This window comes from Xyrauchen texanus, chromosome 1 (genome assembly GCF_025860055.1).
Source record: "Xyrauchen texanus isolate HMW12.3.18 chromosome 1, RBS_HiC_50CHRs, whole genome shotgun sequence".
Classification (NCBI taxonomy): Eukaryota; Metazoa; Chordata; class Actinopteri; order Cypriniformes; family Catostomidae; genus Xyrauchen; species Xyrauchen texanus.
In genome coordinates this window covers 38,590,742-38,615,615 of record NC_068276.1, presented here as the reverse complement: position 1 = coordinate 38,615,615, position 24,874 = coordinate 38,590,742, and the positions used below count along the sequence as shown (strand labels likewise).

Sequence of the window (24,874 nt, the reverse complement as noted above, 5' to 3'; positions counted from 1 at the left end):
CTTTTAATTTATATGTATTATATGTTCAAATTAACCTTAACCAAGTTTCATTATCTCAGCTCTGTTGGTAGTAAAGTAATCCATATGACTCCAGTGGGTAAATCCAGTGATATGATAGGTGTGAGTGAGAAATAGATCAATATTTAAGTAAATGTTTTACTATAAATATATTTACATTCTTCTTTTGTTTTTGGTGATTCACATTCTTCCTGCATTTCGTCACCTACTCTGCAGGGAGGAAAAATTATAGTAAAAAAAAAAAAGGGGGCTTGTTTATCTAGATTTGTTTCTCATCCACACATGGATTTAACAACTGGTTTACTTTTATGCTGGCTTTATGTCTTTTTTCAAAGTTCAAAGAGATTCAAAGTTCTGGCCACCATTCACTTGCATTGTGAGGACCTACAGAGCTTAGAAATTCTTCTAAAGATCTTCATTTTTGTTCTGCAGAAGAAAGTCATACACATCTGGGATGGCATGAGGGTGTGTAAATAATGAGAACAATTTTCATTTTTGGGTGAACTATCCCTTTAACCTAGCTATTAGATTGAGACAGCTGCCCTGACATGCCATCGGGCCTCTCAGTCCTGGTTCAGGAAATTACAAACAGCAGCTCTACTTTGATAGGGTTGCGTGTACCATCTGAAATAACAACAGTTACAAAGCTTGCATCTCAGATGGGCCTGAGTGAGGAAGCTCAAATTTGTGTGCATCATAGTTATGACTCATGATCAGGCTACACAGATAGATAATTCGTTTATTCAGTCCTGTCATAGGCAGCACATTCGGTTCAATGGTCATACAATCATATATGTTAAGGAAGAAAGACGGCTCAAGTTACTTTTGAAGCTGAGATTTAGGACTGAGCCTCTACTAACCATCTGAAGTATAAAAAGTTAAATGCGTTCCTTATGCTTTGCACTTGCTAATTCCAGAATCCATTCAGTCATCTATAGTAATATAAACAAAGAGAGGTTCATTCCACAAGTTTAATTTTAAGTAAGTTGTGGTGTCCTCTGCTTCACATTAGTCATGTTCACCATGTAAGAATATATGGGTCAGTCCTCAAGTACCAAGTGCTATTCATTCACTGTGTCTAGTCTGTGCAGAGAGGTTCACAGCATTAAGGTGAATTTCACACAATCAATATGCATAGGTCCAAGTTGAAGCATGCTTCAAGTAGTAGTTCTTTCTCAGGTGCTATTAGCCTGCTCTTGTTCAAACAAAGCCATTGCTAGGTGTGATCGAGATGCCAGCCCCTCCAGGTTACTGAGTACACAACGGTGATAGATATCCTCACTAAACCTTGGGTTACATTCCTTGTGCACATATTTCTGAACTAGTGCCGGCTCCACAGCCCGAAACACATGCAATCCCGAGTAACGTACAAAGATTTCGTAGACGTCCATACTCTCAAGCAACTCATCATTGTCCAAGATGTCTGCTGCCATCTTTGTGCGTGCAGCCATGTAATCTGCATTGTAGAAACAGGCTTCTTCAAAGACGTGACGGTCAAAGTGGCCATCTCGCAGTGTCTCGGATGCAAACGATGAAGCAGCAGAAGGCTGTTGGTCACGGTATACCAGAGCAGGACTGTACTCTTGGAAGTGGATTGGAAAGAAAACCTGCCAATTGCTGATGGCATTCATTCGGCAACGGTTGAGAAAGTCAGCATTAACTTCCGTCCAAACGCTGGCCAGGAAGAACAAGGTGTCTACTGGATGTTTCTTGGAGATTATGTCCATCAGCTTGACCTGTGAGGGAACTCCGGTCTTTACACTAATCCAAGGAATTTTCACATCACCATAACGTTTCTCGACCTCGCCGATCATGGCTTTGACACTGGCAAAAACATCTGTCTGGCTGACTCTCTGAGCATCAAAGGGGTCATAGATAAACAAGAAGGTGAGCAGAGCATTGTCATGCGTATCTAAAGCATTCATAACATACATGTCAAGGAAGTTGCCCACAAAGTCTTGATCATGTGCCGTTACAGGGAGGATGACCTGTACCCTCGTCGCTTCTGTTACGTATGGCATGGGGATGATCTCAACAGCACTGAGTGGCTTCAGCAAACTCACCCGTTTAGCTATGACCTGACTATGACCCTTCTGCGTGAAAGCTTCCAGGGCCAGATCTAGCACATACTCCATGCCTCGTGTGGGATCAAAGCGCCTGTACCCGTTCAGTAAGCGGCGCTTACGGAAGCGCAACTGGGGCTGATATCGCTCATTCAAATGTGCCACTGCAGTCTCCAGGACTGAAATAACATCTGCACGGTCCGCACCTCGAACTTCACACTTTGGAGAACTGTCAGCACATGAGTAAATGTGCTCTTCAGTAAAGTACTCCCAGTTGATCACCTCAAAGCGTGTCTTGGGCCGGAAGGGAGGGTTGATTCCGATGGGCCAGGTGGTTCCAGCTTTGCCCTCTGGAGTGAGCTCACTTATGTTGTTGATCTGCATCTATAGCCAAGTAGGAGAAAACAACAGAATATGTCTTTTTAAGAAGCACCAAAAATGTTAATCTGGCAAAGGGGACAAATTGGAAAAGGTTGTTTTTAAAAACATACTAAAAGTTGTTGAAAGCTGAGGTAGTTGAAAAGTTAATTTCCTGCTGTTAAGGGATGCATGTTGGCTGGCTGACAGCAGCAAGCACCTTGTCCCAATACTTATGCAGTGGCTTATGAAGCTGGTCGACTCTTCTCTCGTTAATATGCGCTCAACCAAAACAAAACAAAACACTGCCGGTAGTCTTAAAGAGAGAGTATCATTTTAGCTCTTGTTCTGTGTAAATACTTGTAAATTGTAACTTGTAAATAACATGTGAAATTATATAAATGTCATAACATTTATGTAGACTCAGAATTTTTTATATGTGCGTAACCTAATGGTTTCAATGTAAGCTCCGGGTGAGTGCAAACAGACTATTTAGAAGAGATGGGCCACTTCTATTAAAATGAATGGTAGAAATTGGAATGCCCAATGTTCAAAGGATGTAGAAGAGCATGTCCCGCCTTACAGGCAAAAGAGCCAATCACCTTTTTGATACAGATATTGCCAGTCATTCAACTCAAGAATGTGCATCCGCAGTAGCTATACAAGCCAGGAAAATAGCTTTATTTATTTTTTTTGCAAGGTAAAGCACAATTTATGATAGCAGATTTGTCCAGATTGTATTAATGATTTGAAATATATTCTTTGATCTTAGTCTTGACCAACCATTTTGGAGATTTTGGTCTTTCCTCATTCAAGTAGATGGGAGTTGTACTTGTATGCTGCTTGTTTACCCAGAAAAATAGCTGCCCAGCCTGCCTGAGAGCTTTCCAAAGATGGCCGCCGAGTGGACCAAATTGCTATTTTTCCCCATTTTTATTAATGCATATTTTTAATTTCAATTTTTTTAAAGGAAAGCATAGTTTGTTGAATTATCTTATTTTAAAACGGTTCTTGGTAATGTTTGTGAATAAGAATATGGTACATTGGTACATGGTACATACATGTCGTACTTTGTTATTTTTAACTAAATTTTAATTTGAGTAATCAAGTGTTCATTTTTATGGATTGGAGTATTCTACTACAAAATTACTTGAAAATGACTATCCCTAATATTAATGTGACCAAAATTATGAAAAACTAATGATTAAATTACATTTCTAAAATTAATACAACCCAGTTTTGTTTTAGTTAACAAATAAATGTCATAACTTCATCTTCTCCTTTTGTACATCAGGGATATTACAAAATGATTAATAATCATAAATTGTATTAAGCCTTTGGACACATCATTGATTTTGATGAAGGTGTACTTGATCTTTACTGATGGTCCTGTGGGGGTACTTATGGCAAAAAGTCTGCAATACACTGCTCTAGTTAACATGTTCACCAGCAGAGACAACCATTACAGACACAGATACTGATGGTGAGATCCCTTTAAGGAAAGCAATTTGATCTATATCTAAAATTATGTAAATAGGCTATGAGTCACGTTAATCAGAGCCGTATTTGTCAGCATCTGGTAAAAAAATAGAGGAAACTTTAGTGTAAGGTAACATGATATAATGTGGTGAGAGCATGATGTAATAAAGCCTTCTAATACCGCTCCTGTTGCACACGTCCGAATATGATCAGGGCATGACAGGGCTGCATAAGCAGTAAGATATGAGAATGGTTTAAGGATAAAACACCATAACGCTTTACTGCTTTAAGGCATTCATAAATCAAGTTTAAATTGTCCCCAACACTCAGAATACATTTAAATGTTTTGCATTTACTAATTCAAATGTAGGTGTGCATTTAATAAAGTGCATTTTGAGTCTCACTCATCAAGGCTGATGTTTTTCCAGATGCAATGAGGTCATAAAACATGTTTAAACTAAATGTGCTGGTTCAGGAGATACACACTGAATAACATTTGCCAACAGGGAATAATTATTGAGAAACTTCACCAGCTGACTAGAAGTTAAATGCTTTATGAGGCTGAAAAGATTTATTTCCAAAAATAAGGTAACATACCTGTAACTGCTGTATTTGTGCATAGGTCCAGTCCAGTTCAATCTGATTATAGCGCTTGTGCAGGCGATACATCAGGGCAGGTTCAGAGATTGGGTGGACAGTAAAGGCATTCTTAAACTGAGCACTGTCCTCACGCTCAGGGTCCACGTTCTTCTGCAGCTCAAAGTAACGGTAAGTCATCTCCTACAACATTCAAAAAAACACCATATCACTGATCATAAACCATTTTTAAACTATCCAATTGTATCAGAGTGGCAACAGGAGAAGGTCAATTCTTTTTTGTGAAGAAATAATTTAAAGAGTGTTGTAAACTTTTTATCCTTCTAGAGAGTGGGAAACTCAGAAGGTAAGACCAGGAGACTCGGTTGTATCTTCAAGCAGGATTCTTTATTGAGAAATTCGTGCTGTCAGCAGCTGCAGGGACCAACGTCTAACTAAGGGAACTTTACATTGTAATTTATACATGCATTTAGAGGGCAGTGCTTAGAGATAGACACAAAGCACCCAGGTGATAACTTTAAAGCATGCAAATGATGTATACAGGCATAGGAAACCCACCCTAGACTCTAGATTGTTACCAGTCCTAATCCAATCAGCATAACTATTCAGATACAGAGATGCTAATCCAATCAGCCTAACTATTTAGACAACTGGGGCTGGGGCTCCAATAGCCATTAAAAGACAGAGGATGAGATTGTCAGTAGTCTGACTAATTTAATTTACAATAGAGAGAACAGAACTGGAAGGAAATCTCTTGCTGGAATACTCTTTTTATACCTTAAATGCTAAATGCAGTCTACTCTACTTTCCCAGTTTATATATATGATTGTGTTTAACATTTTATAAATTTGTAATACAACAATTCCCCCTTTGAGAGTTCTAATAACTCTCACAAAATAAAAATTTAGACACTTAAAAGTTCATTCTTGTAACTTGTGATCGTTACAGGCACATAGCACTTGCTCTGTGTTGTTTTTTCTGTGATTGCATGCTGACACAGAACAAACATGCAATTAGGGTCCGTGAATTTCTTATGGGTAATAATCTTTTCTGGTTGGAACTGTTATTTTCTCGTGAGGTGCTTCAGTCATTTGTTGAATGAAACACTTGATACTGTGGACGCATAAATAGTACACCAGTAGGGAAAAGAACAGCAGAATTGCTATTTCCTTTATCCACAGCCAGGGTTTACCTAGCAAGTTTCCAAACCATGAAGAATTATTTTCAGTCATCTGATGTAAATTTGCTGCAAGATCAAGAATGTCTTGTTGGATTTTGTTCAAGTTCTCTGTTGGATCCATTAAACCGGTGCAGCACTCGGGGCCAATAATGGTGCAGGCTCCCCCTTGCGTTGCTAGAATGTAATCCAAGGCCACTCTGTTCTGTAAGATCATTATCTTGTGCTGGCTAGAGTGTCCTTGATGTTACCAAGGGCCAAAGCCGTATCATTGGCCAATTTCTGTACAGAATTTTATAAGCTTCTGACTTGATCAAGGGCCTGCATGACACCATAAGACGGGATTATTGCTCCAAGAGTTCTCGACCACCATGTTTGTGCACAAGTGAGTCCTGGAATGCAGCCATCTTCTTTGTTTGTGGAAGGTGGTGAATTTTGTAAATGTGTAGAGCTTGGGGTGGAGTGTGTATTTTCTCTGATAGCCGGTAAAACATAAACCAGGGTGCACCTGCCATTGAATCGACTGGGTAGAATATTGTAGACAGAAGTTCCACATAACCAAAAAATGCCAGTCGGTGGAGGAATCATACACCACTGATTTATTGCCAAGAGTTTTGGAAGGGATGGTGTCCTGTGGAGACACTCTTCTAAGTCTTTGTCCTCTTTTCCTGCTGATGGAGTAATGTCTACATGGGATTTTGTTCTCACTTCGACCACAAAGCTGCAAAGTTCACGAGGAATTTCACCCAAGGGAGTCGAGGCTGGAGCATAATTTTCCATACACCAAGGAAAAGTCATTGGCAAAAGTAGATCTGTCATAATGGGAGGAGCTGAAGTTAGGTTGCAGGATGGTAATCCAGGAATGCAACATGGAGAGGGTGGAGGAATTGTTACATTGTGACATGTATCCTTGTTGTATAATCCACTGGTATGATGATCAAAGAAGGTACACGTGTCACATTTGGAGATAGGGTGTGCCACCCATGGGATTCCTGCTCCTACTGAGGGTGCGTGTGGCATCCAAACGTCCTTTCCTGCAAACAAGGCACTTCTTGACATATTCATCAGCTCTAAGAATATGTTGTTTCTGGAGTCCACACTTTGTGCGATGTCCATGATGGTTAGAAATGTGACAATCTTGATCATGTTGATGGATGACTGAAGATTCCGTATGTGAGTCTCTGTGTTGTGTATTTTTTATTTATTTTATTTTTTTTCGTTCTTCTTGTGATACTGGGCTTGGCAGTGGGTCTAGTTGTTTTCTGGAAGTTGTGGCCTCATACACAGGTGAGGAGGTCGATGCCCATGGGTCTCGGGACAGCCATCAAGTGGTAACTGCAAAGAGGGTAGAAAGAAAAAACAAAAGACAGTAGAGCAGTATTTGTTCAAACACCAGGGTTGTGTCCTAAAACAAAAGACAGTAGAGCAGTATTTGTTCAAACACCCGGGTTGTGTCCTTTTCTGAGTCTGCTAATGTTGTTCCTTCTTTCCCTATTTCATAATTCCTTTGACGCCTAAAGAACAGTGAGGTAAGGATGGACTAGTGGAAGGGGAAGGCCTATGAGGGAGTCTTCACCACAGGGTTTGTCCCCCGATGCATATTGCATTCGGTTCTTCCCTGGGCTCCTCACTGGTCTGTGTCCTATCCTATCCCTGTAGGTGGGGAACAACTTTGCAGTGTGACACATGAGTCCAGGTTTTCTTTCCTGACACAATACTGCAGCTGCTGTAATCAACATCACTTGATGTGGTCCGTGCCACTTAGGCTCTAATGGCTTATTTCTGAATGTCTTTATCATGACCCATTGACCTGGGATGATTGTGTGTCCACCTTCTGGTGGAGTTTGCCAACACGACTCAACTCTCTCTTTGGCACTCTGTACTGCCTTTGTGAGGTTTTCACAGTAGCTGATCAGGGCATCTGAGGCAATGTGTACATCAGCATTTCTAAGATCAATCACACCTGGCATTTGCATTGGGTGTCCAGTAATAATCTCATGAGGGCTCAGTCCTACTGATCTGTTAGGTGACGCTCTCATACTACACAGTACTGCTGGCAGCTTCTACCCATGGTACTCCTTCCTGATGCATTTTGCTTAGCCTGGTTTTAATTGTTCTGTTACATCGTTCAACCTGTCCTGATGCTTGTGGTCTGTATGGGCAGTGAAGATTCCACTTAATCTTCAACATTCTAGACACTTCCTTGACTACCTGTCCTGTGAAGTGTGTACCTTGATCTGAGTCAATGCAATCTGGTAATCCCCATCTGGGTATGAAATCAGTGACAAGACATTTAGCAGTATGTGCAGCTGTAGCACGCCCTGTTGCATAAGCTTCTACCCATCTAGAGAACTTATCTATTACTACCAAAACGTCAGTTTTTCCCTTACACGGAGGCAATGATATGTAGTCAACTTGCAGGTGACAAAGTGGTCCTGGTGGAGCTGGGGTATGTATTGCTGGTGTAGTAGCTGCTGGTACCTCATTATTTTTCTGACATGTAACACACCTCTTTGCTGTTTCAGTGGCTACATTTCTGAATTTTGGATTCCACCATTGATTAGAGAACCTGTGATTCATTGTTGCTGGACCACTGTGACCCAAATTGTGTATTTGTTGAGCCAAATATGGCAGCAGTGATTCGGGAGCAACATACTTTCCCCCTTTGGTCCAGCAGCCAGATGAATCCACTGTGGCTCCTTTGTCTAACCATGTCCATGCTTCATACAGAGGAACGTCTTTGTACAGATCAATTATTGATTCAGGAGGCAGAATTGTCTTCTGTGCTATACTACCTGAACACACTTGTACAGTTGCATAGGAACAAGCTTGTTTAGCTGCTACATCAGCAAGAGCATTACCTTTAGCTTCCATTGTATTAGTGGTGAGATGTGCTTTCACTTTGATTACTGCCAATTTCTTTGGAAGTTTCATGGCAAACATTAGATCTTTCACTAATCCAGCATGCTTAATGGGGATCCAGCAGAAGTTAGAAACTGTCTGGTTTGCCAAATGATACCAAAATCATGAATGACCCCAAAAGCATACCTGGAATCTGTGTAGATATTTGCAACTGATCCTGAAGCTAGTGTGCATGCTCTTGTTAAGGCTACTAGTTCTGCAGCTTGTGCTGAAAAATGATCTGGAAGACGACCTGAAGCAACCACTTCAGTGGTGGACGTTACTGCATAACCTGCTTGTCTGTTACCTTCAATTACTTGAGCTGACCCATCAACAAACAACTCAAATTCTGAATTCTCTATGGGAGTTTATTTTACTTCACTCGTAGTTGTATATGTAAGCGTAACACAATCATGTGTCATTTCGCCTTCATCCTCTAACAAAACTTCAGTCATTGCAGACATCATACATGAGGATGGGTTCGTGACTGGTGCACGCTGTAGAACTATATTCGGGGCTGTGAGAGTTGCTAACCAATTTCCCCAACGAGAGGAAGTGACAGAAGTGACTTTTGCTTGATTCATTAGTGCGGACACTGCGTGAGGGCATCTTACGTTTACAGTCTGTCCTAACACCATTCCTGATGAAGCCTGAAGCGCTAGATGAACTGCCTGTACTGCTCTGAGGCATGGGCCCATACCTTGAGCTGACTATGTCAAGTTTACCAGAATAGTAATGAATTGAGGTAAACTGCCCCCATGATCTTGCATTAAACATGCAGTCATGAAGCTTAAATGTTCATGGACATAAAGAACAAAGGGTCTATCAGTTTGTGCAATTCCCAATGCTGGTGCTTGACATAGTGCTCTCTTCAAATCATTGAACGCTTTGAGGTGAAGTTCTTCCATACAAACAGTATCTGAATCTTTACCATGGCCTTTTAACAAGTCATAGAGAGGCTGAGCAATCGAGGCATATTCTTCAATCCACGGTCTACAATAACCTGCTGTTCCTAAAAATGAGCGGAGTGTTTTAATGGTAGTAGGCGGAGGTATGGATTTGACTGAAGCCGCTCGATCCTGTGTAATGGATCTATTTCCTGCACCAATTGTTTGACCCAGAAATATGACTTGCTTTTTAGCAATTTGAGCTTTGTGAAAACTGCATTTGTGTCCTTTTTTATGCAAATAGTCCAACAATACTGCCAATTCAGTTTGATGTACCTCGTGATCTGTTGAGGCAATCAAAATATCATCGACATATTGGATCATAGTGGACTATTTTACTGGACATTCTGGGTCACACAAATCACGTCTGACAGCCTGATGGTATATAGTTGGGGAGTTTTGAAATCCCTGTGGCAAACGTGTCCACTGGTATTGTTCATAGTCAACTGTAAACGCTAACCATGGCTGGCTGTCAGAGTGCAACGGTACAGAAAAGAATCCATTAGACATATCAATTACTGAAAAAATCTTACACTCCAATGGCAAGCCATTACAAATTGTAGAAGGATCTGCCACTAGAGGGGTGATTTTATCAATATGTTTATTGGCTACTCTGTAGTCTATTGTAAGTCTCCATGTTGCATTGGACTTCTTGATAGGCCATATGGGTGAATTACATGGACTGTTGGTTTTAACTAGCACTCCTTGCGTCAGCAACTTTTCTACAATAGGTTTGATCCCCTGTATAGCTTCCTTATTGATTGGATATTGTTTGGTGACCGGAGGTGGAGTTCCTGTCAATTTGACTGGTTCTACACCTGTCAACAAACCACAATCATCCTTGTCTTTAGCCCAAATTGGATGATTCTGTAAGAAAGCATACTCTGGAGGGATTGCATTATTGGTAGAAACTTGTGCTGAGCAAATTTTGAGATTCTGAGGACATGTCTAAAGTTAGATGTACTTGTCTCAGGAGATCCATGCCTAAAATTGCACCTGTATTTAATGGAGCACATAGCAGTTTTGTAGTCAGAGTTTTCGGGCCAAATTGTACCTCTATGGGCGGGGTTTCATACAACACAGAATCTTCACCTATTACGCCAGTTAAAGAAAGTTTGGTTTTCTTGTACGGGATGTCTAAACTTTTAGCCAATTTTGTAGGAATTACTGTAATTTCTGCACCTGTATCAAGCAAAAAATCAATCTCTTTCTCTCGTATGCTACCTTTCACAAAAATTATTTTGTCATTATGATGGATTACAGGGGAAAGGTAGCTACTCACAGCCCCAACAATTAGTTTTTTCCTGGTCTTGTTGTGCTCTTAGAAGAGCCTGAACGAGCTGTCCTAAAGTTTCAGTGGACACTTGCTGAACTGCTTCAGGGTTGTAAGCAGGCGGGGGAGGAGCAGAATTATGCATAGCATTTCTATTTGCATCTTGCAACTTCTTCCTACACTCTTTCTCCCAATGTCCTAATTTTCCACAGTAGTGGCATTTGCCTTCTTTTTTAGACCACCTGTTTTTTTGTTTTTCTGTGCTAAATGTAGCTGCTGCTGCTACTCTCACTTTGGCTTTAACATCAGCATCTCTTTCCCATGTAGCCAACCTGTCTAGGTTACTTCTAAGAGTTCTGTTAGACCAAGTGAGATTTAGGAATGGCAAGGCTCTTCTGTACTCAGCCAAAAGGCCATCTGACCAGATGCGGACTAGGGGTCCTTTGTCATCTAACACACTTTCAGAATTATCAACAATTCCACTGTAAGTTACAGCTGACTGACAAAACCTTTCAGTGTATTCACTCACAGTTTCTTCTTTCTTTTGTACACAGCTAGTGATTCTTGACCAGTCTATTTTGGGTCCCATGATATTCTTTAGAATTTTCAAAACACCTTCTCTTATATCGCTTCTACTGGCATGCTGTAGTTCAGAAGTCACTGCAGATTCAAAACTGTTGAATTCAGATTCAGTCAAAATTTGTGACATTAACTGTGTGACTTCTATGTGTGTCATATAGACGCATTTTGCTGATCAATGCTCTTCTAAATTCAGAAAACTGTGTGCGTGCTGAGGGTAAGCTCTGGGATAGTCTCTCTATATCTTTAGGTCCAAGCGGTTTTGTGACTGTTTGTATTTGGACAACAGAAGAGTTGGTAGAAACACTTTCAGTTCCCTCAATTCCCTGAGATCGTCTCCTAGCACCACACACATTGACTGAATTTACAGGCACAGCAGTTACGGATTGGAGAGCTACATCTGTTTCAAAGAAATTTTGTAAGTCAGGGAAAATGTTATCCGGCTGATTAACTTCTTCTACAACAGTTTTTTCTGCAGCTTTGTTGTGGTTCAATTTCTTGGTTAAAGAGGATACTCTAGCACGGAGCTCTTTGTTCTCTTTCTCTAGCTCTGAGTTATGCTTAGACTGTTGTGTAGCAAGTGCTAAACAAAATTCTCTGTGGCAGCAGATAATGCCTTTCACATTGTTCTTGCGAATACTTGCTCCTAGTACCTTTTTACACTCATCTACTGACCAAGTCTTGTCTGGATGAATCTCATATTTCTTAGTTAGTTCTTGTCTAACATTCTCAGTGACAATTAGGTTCAGTTGTTCTCCTAACAGTGTTTTGAATTCACTATCTGACCACAAAGGAGTCACAAGACCACCTTTTTCAGTTGTGGGGATTAGTCTAGCACTTTTCTTAAACATTTTGTGGATTTTCTTTGTTCTGTTATCACACAAACAAACACTAAAACGTCTCTGATCAACAGAGGGTACACTTGTTAACACAGTTCAACTATTGTTAACCTTCTTTGACCCAAGCAAAGGATAACACAAATTACTAGCACTTTATGCTAATCTTCTCTGTCTAAAAACAGAGGGTAACAAATATTCTTCTCTGCAGATACAGAGGATAAACAAAATATTAGCCTTTTATGCTAATCTTCCCTGCCTGAAAACAACAGAGGGTAACCAATATTAACACGTAATGCTAATCTTCTCTAAAAGACAATTTTTAGAGGATAACTTAGTTAACCAAACCTACAGCTGTCTGTTAACCCTTCTCTGACGGCAGCAGAGGATTTGTACTGGTCTTAAAGGTTCTTTTGGATAGAGTAGCACTCACCAAACTTTGGTTGTAAGAAAGATTCAGGCTGGAATGCAGTCAGATCTTTGTTGAGCTTGAAGTTTCAATCTGGATTCAGGTGAGTAGCTCTATCCGGTCACGGCACCAAAACTGTTGTAAACTTTTTATCCTTCTAGAGAGTGGGAAACTCAGAAGGTAAGACCAGGAGACTCGGTTGTATCTTCAAGCAGGATTCTTTATTGAGAAATTCGTGCTGTCAGCAGCTGGAGGGACCAACGTCTAACTAAGGGAACTTTACATTGTAATTTATACATGCATTTAGAGGGCAGTGCTTAGAGATAGACACAAAGCACCCAGGTGATAACTTTAAAGCATGCAAATGATGTATACAGGCATAGGAAACCCACCCTAGACTCTAGATTGTTACCAGTCCTAATCCAATCAGCATAACTATTCAGATACAGAGATGCTAATCCAATCAGCCTAACTATTTAGACAACTGGGGCTGGGGCTCCAATAGCCATTAAAAGACAGAGGATGAGATTGTCAGTAGTCTGACTAATTTAATTTACAATAGAGAGAACAGAACTGGAAGGAAATGTCTTGCTGGAATACTCTTTTTATACCTTAAATGCTAAATGCAGTCTACTCTACTTTCCCAGTTTATATATATGATTGTGTTTAACATTTTATAAATTTGTAATACAACAAGAGCTTAAATTTAAGAAAAAAACAAGTTATTAAAAGTAATGTAGAGTTCTTATCACATGATAATTAAGTGTCAGCTCATTTAGGATTTTGTATGTTTGTTTTTTTGTTTGTTTAAATGGGATTTTTCTTAATTTAAAAGTGCTGAAATAGAGTTAACTTAGGCCATGGATGGTAATACAATAAACAACATGGAGTTCATTGTTATGAATGGTAGAATCAACTTCATGTTTAATATTGCATTAACAAATCAGTAAAAACATTACCTATTATATACAATATCTAATTATTTACAGTATATGTCTTACCATTGACTAAATGTTCAAAAAATGTTCCTCACCTGATGCTTCTCCACACAGCTAAGACCCAAGTAATCAATGATGCAGCGACCAAGCCACTCATCTGGCCTGACACTGAGGATATCATTTCGGCAAGAGTCCAGGTGGGGCTGCAGTCGATCTAGTAGGCTACGTGACAGCAGATAGCCATATCCACCATGGCAATATCGTGCACGTTCTTCACCCCCAATAAACTCCTCTGCCCGTCCCATGTACATATCCTGTCCCAGCTAAGATGGTTCACCAGCTCCATCACCCTTTCAGCTTGTGTGTACGTATCATCCTGGGCAAGGTAAAACCAATCATACTCATTGCCGTGGTGTTGATGGAGGTGGCGTATTGTTTCATACATTAGCCAGACGGGCCGGTCATCACCGTGGACGACAACAGCCATGCCATGCGGTGCCTTTGCACTTCGAAGGCCAGTGAAAAAGAATGTACGATGGAAACGGTGCGCTATGGTTTTATTGACTGCAACACCTAGTGTGTTCAGAGTGGCACGTGAACTCAGGATGCCAACTAAAAGACGTTCTCGGATGCCCAGCTCTGTGTGTATGTAGCGAGTCCTGTGGCAAGACAAAAATCAAAACAAAATCTTATCAAAAGGTAACAATACTTTTAAATGCATATTTTTGTGTTTTGTTTGAATCTTTATTCATTGTAATAAATCTTACATCTTAAAAAAATTATATTTTTACACCGAAACACAATGGTAACCTGCAACAATTACCTCAGGGATATATTTCTACTTGATCTACCCTATCCTCTCCGGGAACCAGCACCTTATCGTGGTGGAGAGGTTTGTGTGCCCTTATGATCCTGAGGGTTGTGTTGTCTGGAGCCATGTGCTCCTGGTAGGGTCTCCCAAGGCAAAGTGGTCTCAGGTGAGGGGCCAGACTAAGAATGGTTCAAAATGACTCATGGATAAAACGGCAAGAGGAGGAGTTACCCTGCCCGGAGGAAGCCCGGGGCCCCTGTCTGGAGCCAGGCCCAGATGGAGGGCTCGTCGGCGAGCGCCTGGTGGCCGGGCTTGTCACGGAGCCCGGCCGGGCACAGCCCGAAGAAGCAACGTGGAACCCCCCTCTACATCCCTTGGGCCCACCACCCATTGGAGGAACCGCAGGAGTCGGGTGCGCTGCCATATGGGCGGCAGTGAAGGCCGTGGGCCTCGACGGACCAGACCCGGGCAGCAAAGGCTTGCTCTGGGGACGTGGAATGTCACCTCACTGGGGGGGAAGGAGCCGGAACTAGTGAGGGAGGTGGAGCGTTACCAGTTGGATCTGGTGGGGCTTACATCGATGCACAGTTTTGGCTCATGATCCGTACTCCTGGATAGGGGATGGACTCTATTCTTCTCTGGAGTTTCCCAGGGTGTGAGGCGACGGGCGGGTGTGGGGATACTCACGAGTCCCCGGCTGAGTGCCACTACGTTGGAGTTTACCCGGTGGACGAGAGGGTCAGCCTCCCTACGCCTCACGGGTTGTGGGGAAAACTCTGACTGTTGTCTGTGCATATGCACCGAACAGCAGTTCAGAGTATTCGGCCTTCTTGGAGACCCTGAATGGAGTCCTGAATAGGGCCCCAGTAGGGGACTCCATAGTGATGCTGGGTGACTTCAACGCACACGTGGGAAATGACAGGGACACCTGGAAAGGCGTGATTGGGAGGAACGGCCTCCTGATCTGAACTCAAGTGGATGTTTGTTATTGGATTTCTGTGCTAGTCATGGATTATCTATAACAAACACCATGTTCGAACATAAGGATGCTCATAAGTGTACGTGGTACCAGAGCACAATAGGCCGAAGGTCGATGATCGATTTTGTAATCGTGTCGTCGGATCTGAGGCCATATGTTCTGGACACTCGGGTAAAGAGAGGGGCAGAGCTGTCAACCGATCACCATCTGGTGGTGAGTTGGGTCAGGGGTGGGGAAAGACTCTAGACAGACCTGGGAAGCCCAAGCGAGTAGTGCTGGGTGAACTGGGAACGTTTGGAGGAGGTCCCTGTCCGCGAGATCTTCAACTCACACCTCCGGCGGAGCTTTTCAGGCATCCCTGCGGAGGTTGGGGACATTGAACCGGAGTGGGCAATGTTCAAAGCTTCCATTGCCGAGCCGCGGTGGAGAGCTGCGGCCTCAAGGTTTTAGGTGCCGCAAGGGGTGGTAACCCTCGAACACCGTGGTGGACACTGGTGGTCAGGGAAGCCGTCCGACTGAAGAAAGAGGCCTTCGGGATTTGTTGTCCCGGAGGTCTCCGGAGGCAGTTGCAAGGTACCGACAGGCCCGAAGGGCTGCGGCCTCGGCCGTGAGGGAGGCAAAGCAGTGGGTGTGGGAAAAGTTCGGAGAAGCCATGGAGAAGGACTTTCGGTCTGCACCAAAGTGCTTCTGGAAAACCGTCCGCCACCTTAGGAGGGGAAGCGGGGAACCATTCAAGCTGTATACAGCAAAGATGGGACGCTGTTGACCTCAACCGAGGAGGTTATTGGGCGGTGGAAGGAACACTTTGAAGAACTCCTAAATCCCAACACGCCCTCTATGGTAGAGGCAGAGCCGGAGGATGATGGGGGATCAGATTCTATTTCCCTGGGGAGGTCACTGAGGTAGTCAAACAACTCCGCAGTGGCAAAGCCCGAGGATTGATGAGATCCGACCAGAAATGCTGAAAGCTCTGGATGTGGAGGGGTGTCATGGATGACACGCCTCTTCAACATTAGCGTGGAAATCTGGGACAGTGCCTAAGGAGTGGCAGAGCGGGGTGGTGGTTCCCCTCTTCAAAAGGGGGATCAGAGAGTGTGTGCCAACTACAGGGGTATCACACTTCTCAGCCTCCCTGGTAAAGTTTACTCCAAGGTGCTGGAGAGGAGGGTTCGGCCGATTGTCGAACCTCAGATTGAAGAGGAACAATGCAGTTTTCGGTCCTGGCCGTGGAGCGATGGACCAGATCTTTACTCTGCAAGGATCCTGGAGGGGGCCTGGGAGTATGCCCATCCGGTCTACATGTGTTTTGTGGATCTGGAGAAGGCGTATGACCGGGTCCCCCGGGAGAGACTGTGGGAGGTGCTGCGGGAGTACGGGGTGGGGGGGGTCCCTTCTTAGGGCGATCCAATCCCTGTACGTCCAAAGCGAGGGCTGTGTCCGGGTCCTCGGCACAAAGTCGACTTCATTCCATGTGGGCGTTGGTCTCCGCCAAGGCTGCGCTTTGTCACCAATCCTGTTTGTGATATTCATGGACAGGATATCGAGGCGTAGTCGGGGTGGGGAAGGTGTGCGGTTCGGTGGGCTGGGGATCTCATCGCTGCTTTTTGCAGATGATGTTGTCTTCATGTCATCATCGCTCCGTGACCTTCAGCTCTCACTGGATCGCTTGGCAGTCGAGTGTGAAGCAGCTGGGATGAGGATTAGCACCTCTAAATCTGAGGCCATGGTTCTCAGCAGGAAACCGATGGAGTGCGTACTCCAGGTAGGGAATGAGGTTTTGCCCCAAGAGAAGGATTTCAAGTACCTCGGGGTCTTGTTCACGAGTGAGGGGACAATGGAGCGGGAGGTTGGCCGGAGAGTCGGGGCAGCAGGGGCGGTATTGCACTCGCTCTATCGCACCGTTGTCACGAAAAGAGAGCTGAGCCGAAGGCAAAGCTCTCGATCTACCGGTCAATTTTTGTTCCTACCCTCACCTATGGTCATGAAGGTTGGGTCATGACCGAAAGAACTAGGTCGCGAGTACAAGCGGCCGAAATGGGCTTCCTCAGAAGGGTGGCGGGCTTCTCCCTTAGAGATAGGGTGAGGAGCTCAGTCATCCGTGAGGAGCTCGGAGTAGAGCAGCTGCTCCTTTGCGTTGAAAGGAGTCAGTTGAGGTGGTTTGGGCATCTGGTAAGGATGCCCCTGGCCGCCTCCCTAGGGAGGTGTTTCAGGCACGTCCAGCTGGGAGGAGGCCTCGGGGAAGACCCAGGACTAGGTGGAGAGATTACATCTCCACACTGGCCTGGGAACGCCTCGGGGTCGCCCAGTCAGAGCTGGTTAATGTGGCTCGGGATAGGGAAGTTTGGGGCCCCCTGCTGGAGCAGCTGCCCCGCGACCCGAATTCGGATAAGCGGTTGAAGATGGATGGATGGATGGATGGATGGATGGATGGATCTACCCTATTAAAAATTTAATTAGTGTAAAGTAATTTGTCAAGTTAATTTTATTCAGATGAAATAACATTTTGGACTTAAATAAAAAGTTAATTTAGTACATTTTGTGGGTAACATTTTGGCCAAAATTGTATCTGAAGAGATTTATGTAAAGAATAAATTACAAGTGTCAGTGACATTGAGGCACACCCGCTTCAATAACTTTTATATTCCACTCTGTGGCAAAATTTGCCACTCTAAATAATTACAACGCTCTGTCTGTTGCAGGTGAATTAATGCTTAAAGGAAAGCCAGAATATGCACAAGTTTTAATAATACAGTGAGTGGCTACTCCAATAGCTACCAACACTTGACATCCAAATGAATGAAAATTGTAGGTACTCTGTTATTCTTATGAATATTTTTAATCTGTTTAGTGGCATAGCAGCCCTTTATATGCAAGTGTAGGTTTAATATTCCATGTTCAATACAAGTTAAGTTCAATCAACAGCATTTGAGGCATAATACCGATTACCACAAAATCAATTTCGACTTGTCCCTCCTTTTCTTTGAAAAAAAGCCAAAATCAAGGTTACAGTGAGACACAATAGAAGTGAAAGTGGACATATTTAAAGGGTTTAAAGTCAGAAATGTGAAGATTATAATTTTATAAAAGAACATTAATTCTTCTGTTAAACCTCAGGTATTATTTGTGCCGTAAAGTTCTTTTAAATTGTAATTTTTTCAGTCGTTTTAGGGTTTGTTCATCACATCATTAATGCAACGAAGCGGTAAAACTGGATACAACTTTACACAGCATAACGTGAGTGAGCAATTTTATCACACTTTAACGGTGAGAGGAGCACAGAGGCAAGATGAAAAATACTCTCCAGAGACCTTACTACTTCTACCAAGTCAAACAAGGCCCCTGCCCCTCACAAGTAACATTTCAATACTGATCACTGATACTATAATAGTGTGAAGCTTCCACATGCGCTACATCTCCGCGGTAACAAGCCATGTGATAAAATGCATGGATTGACGGTCTCAGACATGGAGGCAACTGAGATTTATGCCACCGCGCATAGAGAGCATTGGGAATTGGGCATTCCCAATTGGGAAGAAAAGGGGAGATGATACAAAAATATAAATAAATAATAAATAAACAGGCATGAAAGAGTTGTAAAAATTATTTTATTAGCTTACTAGTAGAGATCACAAAGTGATCCGTGAAGCAGGAAAGATGACTCGCAATACCCGGAAGACCGCATATAATCTAATTTTGTGTTCCACGGATGAAAGATTTGGAAGGTTGGAAAAACGAGGGTCAATACAGTAAATGACAGAATTTTCACTTTTGAGTGATCTCTTAACAGTTAATGGTATCAAGCCATTTAACCATGTCTAATTAATATTTAAATCATTACCTCTTTCGTACGTGAAATTAGGCCAAACTGAACTGACATCCGAGGACTCACCTGAGAACTTTCTTATGTGGTTTGTTGGGGTCTTTGTGATAGGGCACTATGCGTGGCTGGAAGGCCTCATTCCCATCCCCAACTTTGCCATCCTGAAGATCTCTGATATGATCACTGTGAAGGAGCCCCCCATTGCCCAGTTCATCTCCACATCCCTCATCTGTCTCCCCCTGAGTCCAGGACACCATCAGAAGACTGAGGCTGCAGCCCAAAGAGAGGCCCAGGATGAGAGGCAGAGCAGGCCGGAAAACAGCCAATAAGGAAGACAGACGCATGATGGAGTGAAGTCTTCCAGAAGTCAATCAAAGTATTTCCAGTCCCAACTAGGGATTCCTCAGCTTAAAGAGCAGTTCAAGTAGCAAGAAAAGTCTTGTTTTGATGGTTTGTATGGTTAATGTTTAAAGTAGAGTCAGATAACAACACTTCAAAGGGATTTTTAACAGTTTTCTATTCCTGACATTAACATTATGCCTGCTTGTACTGATAATCTGTTCACACACATATTAAAGTGCATACGTCAAATAAATGCATAACAACAACAGGAGGAGCAACACCAAACAATCTGAACTGCTTCTTGAAATTCATGACTAACATCAGCATGTATGGGTCTAATTAACATCTACACATGCAAGACTAAGGCTGCACCACACTCCATATAATGTAACCCATAAACCGTCAGAAATCAGAAAATTCTCTTGAGATATGCGTAAACTGCATATGTAAAGACATAATTAGACATTTATAACGGCATTTTAAGATCAGAAAACGCCACCACAAGTGATTCACGAGAGGTTATATATAATACATATCGCTAACAGGGTTTGCAACTGGCATGCAACGTTGACGCACTATGTTGACTAAGTACTGAACTATTCCGGTTGAATTAAACTTAAAGACATCCATTAGGCAGATTATTTCCATAATAGCTATCAAAAAAATCGACGTTAAATTATATTTACAATACTTAAGTACCCCATTGCTTGCACTCTAAAGCCGAAAACAACGTTAGCATGCCACTAGCAACATTTCCCCCAGAAAAACACATTAATCTGCCTCTTTGTGCAAGTCCATCAAGCCTTGCATATCTTCCGCGGGTTAACTGAAATATTCATAAACATGAACGTGAAAGTAGTTTCTTAGCTTTGCTATATGTCTCGAGCATCGTTCACAGCGTTCGTATATCAGGTCTACGGCTGTGCTAAAGAGGATGCAATGAAACAGACCCAAGAAAACAAATAGCACACACAAGCGTTCCACGTATATGAGTCCTGGAGCATCATCCACATCCAGCTGCAATGATTCGAGTTTGACAAGTGTCCGCCACGCGCTGCTTGAGCAGCTGTTTATATTGCGTCCATTATTATAATCTTGAGAGTCTGGATGCGGTCTTGCCCTGATGCCTTTTCAGATCGCGCGAGACACGTCATCGGGCATGAATGACAAGCTAGAAAATGCATTACTCTGTTGATTGATTTGCTGTTGTAATATATTATAATTGTGCATGTTCAATGCTAAATGCAAATAAATAAATAAGACACCAGTGCATCAAATGTGTCAGAGAAGTGTACTGTAAAAAGAGGTCACCTGCAATGTTTGCCGTAAGGAGCTATTGTATTTATACTTGATCTACTCCTTAAAAACTTGTTTTGTTGTTGTGACATAATGCAGTCAAGGTGATTTAGACATGTTAAATCGTTTTTGATATGAATAAAACCCGTTAATTTAGATATTACAACATGAAGCACATATTCAGGTTACCTGACAAAACTTTTTCCAGTATGTTTTCAATAAGAGAAAGACGGACAGTGAGAATCCTAACCTGCCCCCTTTTTTCTTGTTTCTTGATTTAATTGTTTATTCTATTCTAGTTTAGCATTCATTTATTTAGGTATCTTATTATTGATCATTCATTTTCTTTCATTTTGCTCTTTTTTTTTAAAGGCCTGCCTTTTTTAGTTTATTAGTCAATTCACTTTCTGTGATCCTTTAGAGAGGTAAGATGATAAGTGAGACATTTAATTATTCATCTTTTGTGGTGGCAGTTATTGGTATTGTTGAGTGAGGTAGCTCTTGCTCTTCTGTTGCTCTGGGTTCATTTGTTTTCTTCATCAGATCTGGTCTAGCCTTAAATGCCACAGTGATGATGATCCTGTAAAAACTCAATAAAACTTCTCCATTTGAATCAGTAACTGATGAAGAGTGTTTCATTCATATATTATTTGAACCTATTTAATAAGATATACCACTCTAAAAATATACAGCACCAATTATTACCAGTGCTGTGTTAAATAAACTTAATTTATCTTTCTAGTTTACGGTACACACACACACACACACACACACACACAAATTTATCATCGTGGGGACTCTCTATAGACTTCCATGCATTTTATTGTTTTTTTACAGATAATTTCTATCCCTTAACAATAACTCTATTTTTAAATTTTCAAAAAACATAGTTTGGTATGTTTACTAAGCCATTTCCCACGTGGGGACCGCAGGTGGGCCCCACAATGTGATCTCTGGTTTCACTATAATTGTGGGGGCATTTTATATAGTATAAACACGTATACACACACAAACCACATAATTTTATATTTTTTATACTTTTATATTTGTATCACCCCTTGTCAATTTTGAGAGGGTTACTTTTTAAATGTATTACACTACAGATTACAGAATACATGCTGTAAAATGTAATTTGTAACACATTTCATTAGATTACTCAAGGTCAGTAACATACTCAAAAAACATAGCTGATGCTGTTTAGTAATACTAAGAAGGTTTATAAAGTTCCTCCTTCTGTGTTCACTTTGACTGGAAGTGTCATACAGGTGGTTCATTTTTATAAGTACCTTGGCATTTGGCTTGATGATGCTCTCACTTTTAAACCTCATATAGACAACCTTGTGAAGAAACTCAAACTTAAACTGTCTTTTTTCTTTCGAAATAAATTTTGTTTTTCTTTTAAAGCAAAAAAGCAATTAGTCACTGCAACATTTTTATCTGTCTTAGATTATGGTGACCTGGTGTATAGGACCGCTTCAGCACAATGTCTGCATAAGATTGACACTGTTTATCATGCGTCTCTGAGATTTATTACGAATTGTAAAAAATTGACCCATCATTGTGAATTATATTCCAGAGTGGGATGGCCAGTGTTGTCCAACAGGAGATCAGGGCATTGGCATATTTTTATCTATGCTTGGTCTGTTGCCATCCTACATCAGTAGTTTAATCACATGGAGAAGTGTTGGTTCTTATTCATTGCGATCAAATGATCACTTGCTGCTCTTTGTTCCATTTGCCCAAACAGAACTGGGGAAGGGCTTTTGTCTACTCCGCTCCTTCTGCATTGAACTTTTTGCAAAAAGACTTGAAATTATCTGAACTCATTTCCTTAAATGCTTTTAAGTCCAGATTGAGAGAACCTGAAATGACCTGTTTAAATTGTAAATGTTTTTAATTATTTGTGTTGTATAACCTTTATAAATGTAATTGATTGTGTTTTTGCTGCCTCTTGGCCAGGACTCCCTTGAAAAAGAGGTTTTTAACCTCAATGGGACTTTCCTGGTTAAATAAAGGTTAAATAAATAAAATACTCTAAATACTTTAGATTATTTCTTCAGCACTGGTAGATTTTTTTTTTTCACTTGTTTTGACTATAAAAACTCTGCCAGTACAGTAATACACATGTTAAAAATACATTCTCTGAAAAACCAGAATATCTTATGCAGTGTTGTTTACAAAACCAGGTCAATCAAACTGATCTTGTTTTAAGGATTTTTAGATATTTTTACAGGAATACAATACAAAAATTATTATCAAGAATATGATCTTTGTCCTAATATCAAAAGTCTTAATAGAAAAATGAAATTATGATCCAACGTGAATTTTAGTATTTTAGCTTAGCGTAAAGCTGACAATTTACACAAGGTTATTTCTATTTCTTCTGCTCCAAACTTACTTCAAACTTATTTCTCTGTCTGCTTGTATGAATGTAACACATCATAAGAAAGTGTTTCACTGCTGTTCAAATGCACTTTGGATCGCATCATTTATATTATAAATGTTTTCCATCTGAAAGGACTAAATATTAAATAAAACAAATGACAATAACATGCAAAGTAAACTAAATCAAAATACTCAAACATACAAAACAAAGGAATCAAAATACTTTTTGAATGTAACTGTATTGTAATTACCAATGATTTAAATTGTAACTGTAGTGGAACACAGATACTTATATTTTGTATTTTAAATACGCAATCCCGTTACACGCATTCCGTTACTCCCCAACCCTGCCCCTTGTTCACTTACTTGTTGTTACGCTACTTATTCTTTGTGGTGATTTTATATAATACTGTAGCACATTTTATTTTCAAAATCCAACTGCTATTTTGCAGTGTTGTTTCACATTTCAATTTGCTTTTAATGACATCCTACTGTTGCTCCTGCTACGTCTACTTCAGCTACAAACACTTCGATATTTGTATAACACCCTTAAGTAATTGTTGCATGGTAAGCAGTGTTTATTACTGCTTAGTTAAGTGCTCAAGTGAGGCCCATCTCACCAGCAGGCGGACATCTGCTCTTGATCAAATACGGTCGCGCAAGCTGCGGCTGTCTGCGCGCTTCAACCTTCTCAGCAACAAGTTTAACTCCTTTTTCACTTAACTTATCTTTCTATCCTTTGTATTTTTTATCAGATGTAAATAATGGCTTGTTGGTAAGTGAGGTAATATCCTGCATTTACTAGAGCAGGTTGTTTTTACATGAGTGTGGCCCTGGATGCCTCCTGCTGTCATTTCAGTCTGAGACCACTACCGTGTGAAAGCCCCGTACACGAATGTAGGCCTACGTGTTTATTATAAAGCACAGGGGTTACCGCTGAATTTATGAACATCTTGAAGTAATGTCAAACTCTGAATTAGAGATGTCAATAAACCGCGATAGTTATCTAGCTGGTGTTCTGTCATGAGAGATTAATATTACTTTTGTTTGGGCTTCTGACAATGTGATGGTGTTTATTAGTTGTCATTGTGTGAAGCCGAGAATGGTGTCATGTGTTTATGAAGAGCGTTGTGGCTACACGTTGTGCTTTGGGTAGCTAGCTTAGCTAGTTTTAGGGAATAGCAGCTCACGAACAGCACGACATGCTGATGTTGTTCAACTGCAGTGAAAAAACATTTATATGCACATGTATTGTGTGCCGCCCCTGGATGCATTCATTGTCTAATTCATTACCCATTTTCATTTATAGCTACAGTTTAAGATCATATCAGCCTGTCAATTTGCATTAAGAATACTGTTCTAGCTGCTAATAACGAACAGCAATAATTGTTAAATATGTTCTACAGTTTATGAGCATTGATGTTTTTTTGTGTGTGTTTTTTTTAGAGTCTACAGAACAGTATATTTAACACAATGTACAACCAGACGAACAGGTGAAACACTGTTGTTGTTTTATTTGAATTATTATTATTATTTTTTGCACATTGAACACGTTTGAAGCTGATAATCTGAATCTTAAATGTGAAAAACAGAAGTAACACTCTTTAAGCGTAGGCTATTATAAAAATGGCATACCTTGCCTCAGTAGCCATTGATTTAGGAGGAAT

The 24,874-nt window shown here is 41.2% G+C and overlaps 1 protein-coding gene across 1 annotated transcript; it reads right to left on the bottom strand.

The window, feature by feature from the left end:
* Positions 1–749: 749 nt before the first annotated feature.
* Positions 750–20,643, bottom strand: LOC127635387 (chondroitin sulfate glucuronyltransferase-like). Its single transcript, XM_052115422.1, is given in 5 exon segments — positions 750–2,465; positions 4,515–4,697; positions 13,670–13,896; positions 13,899–14,233; positions 19,254–20,643. Coding segments are annotated over 5 exon segments (2,292 nt in total). The 5' UTR covers positions 19,529–20,643; the 3' UTR covers positions 750–1,193.
* Positions 20,644–24,874: the final 4,231 nt, after the last annotated feature.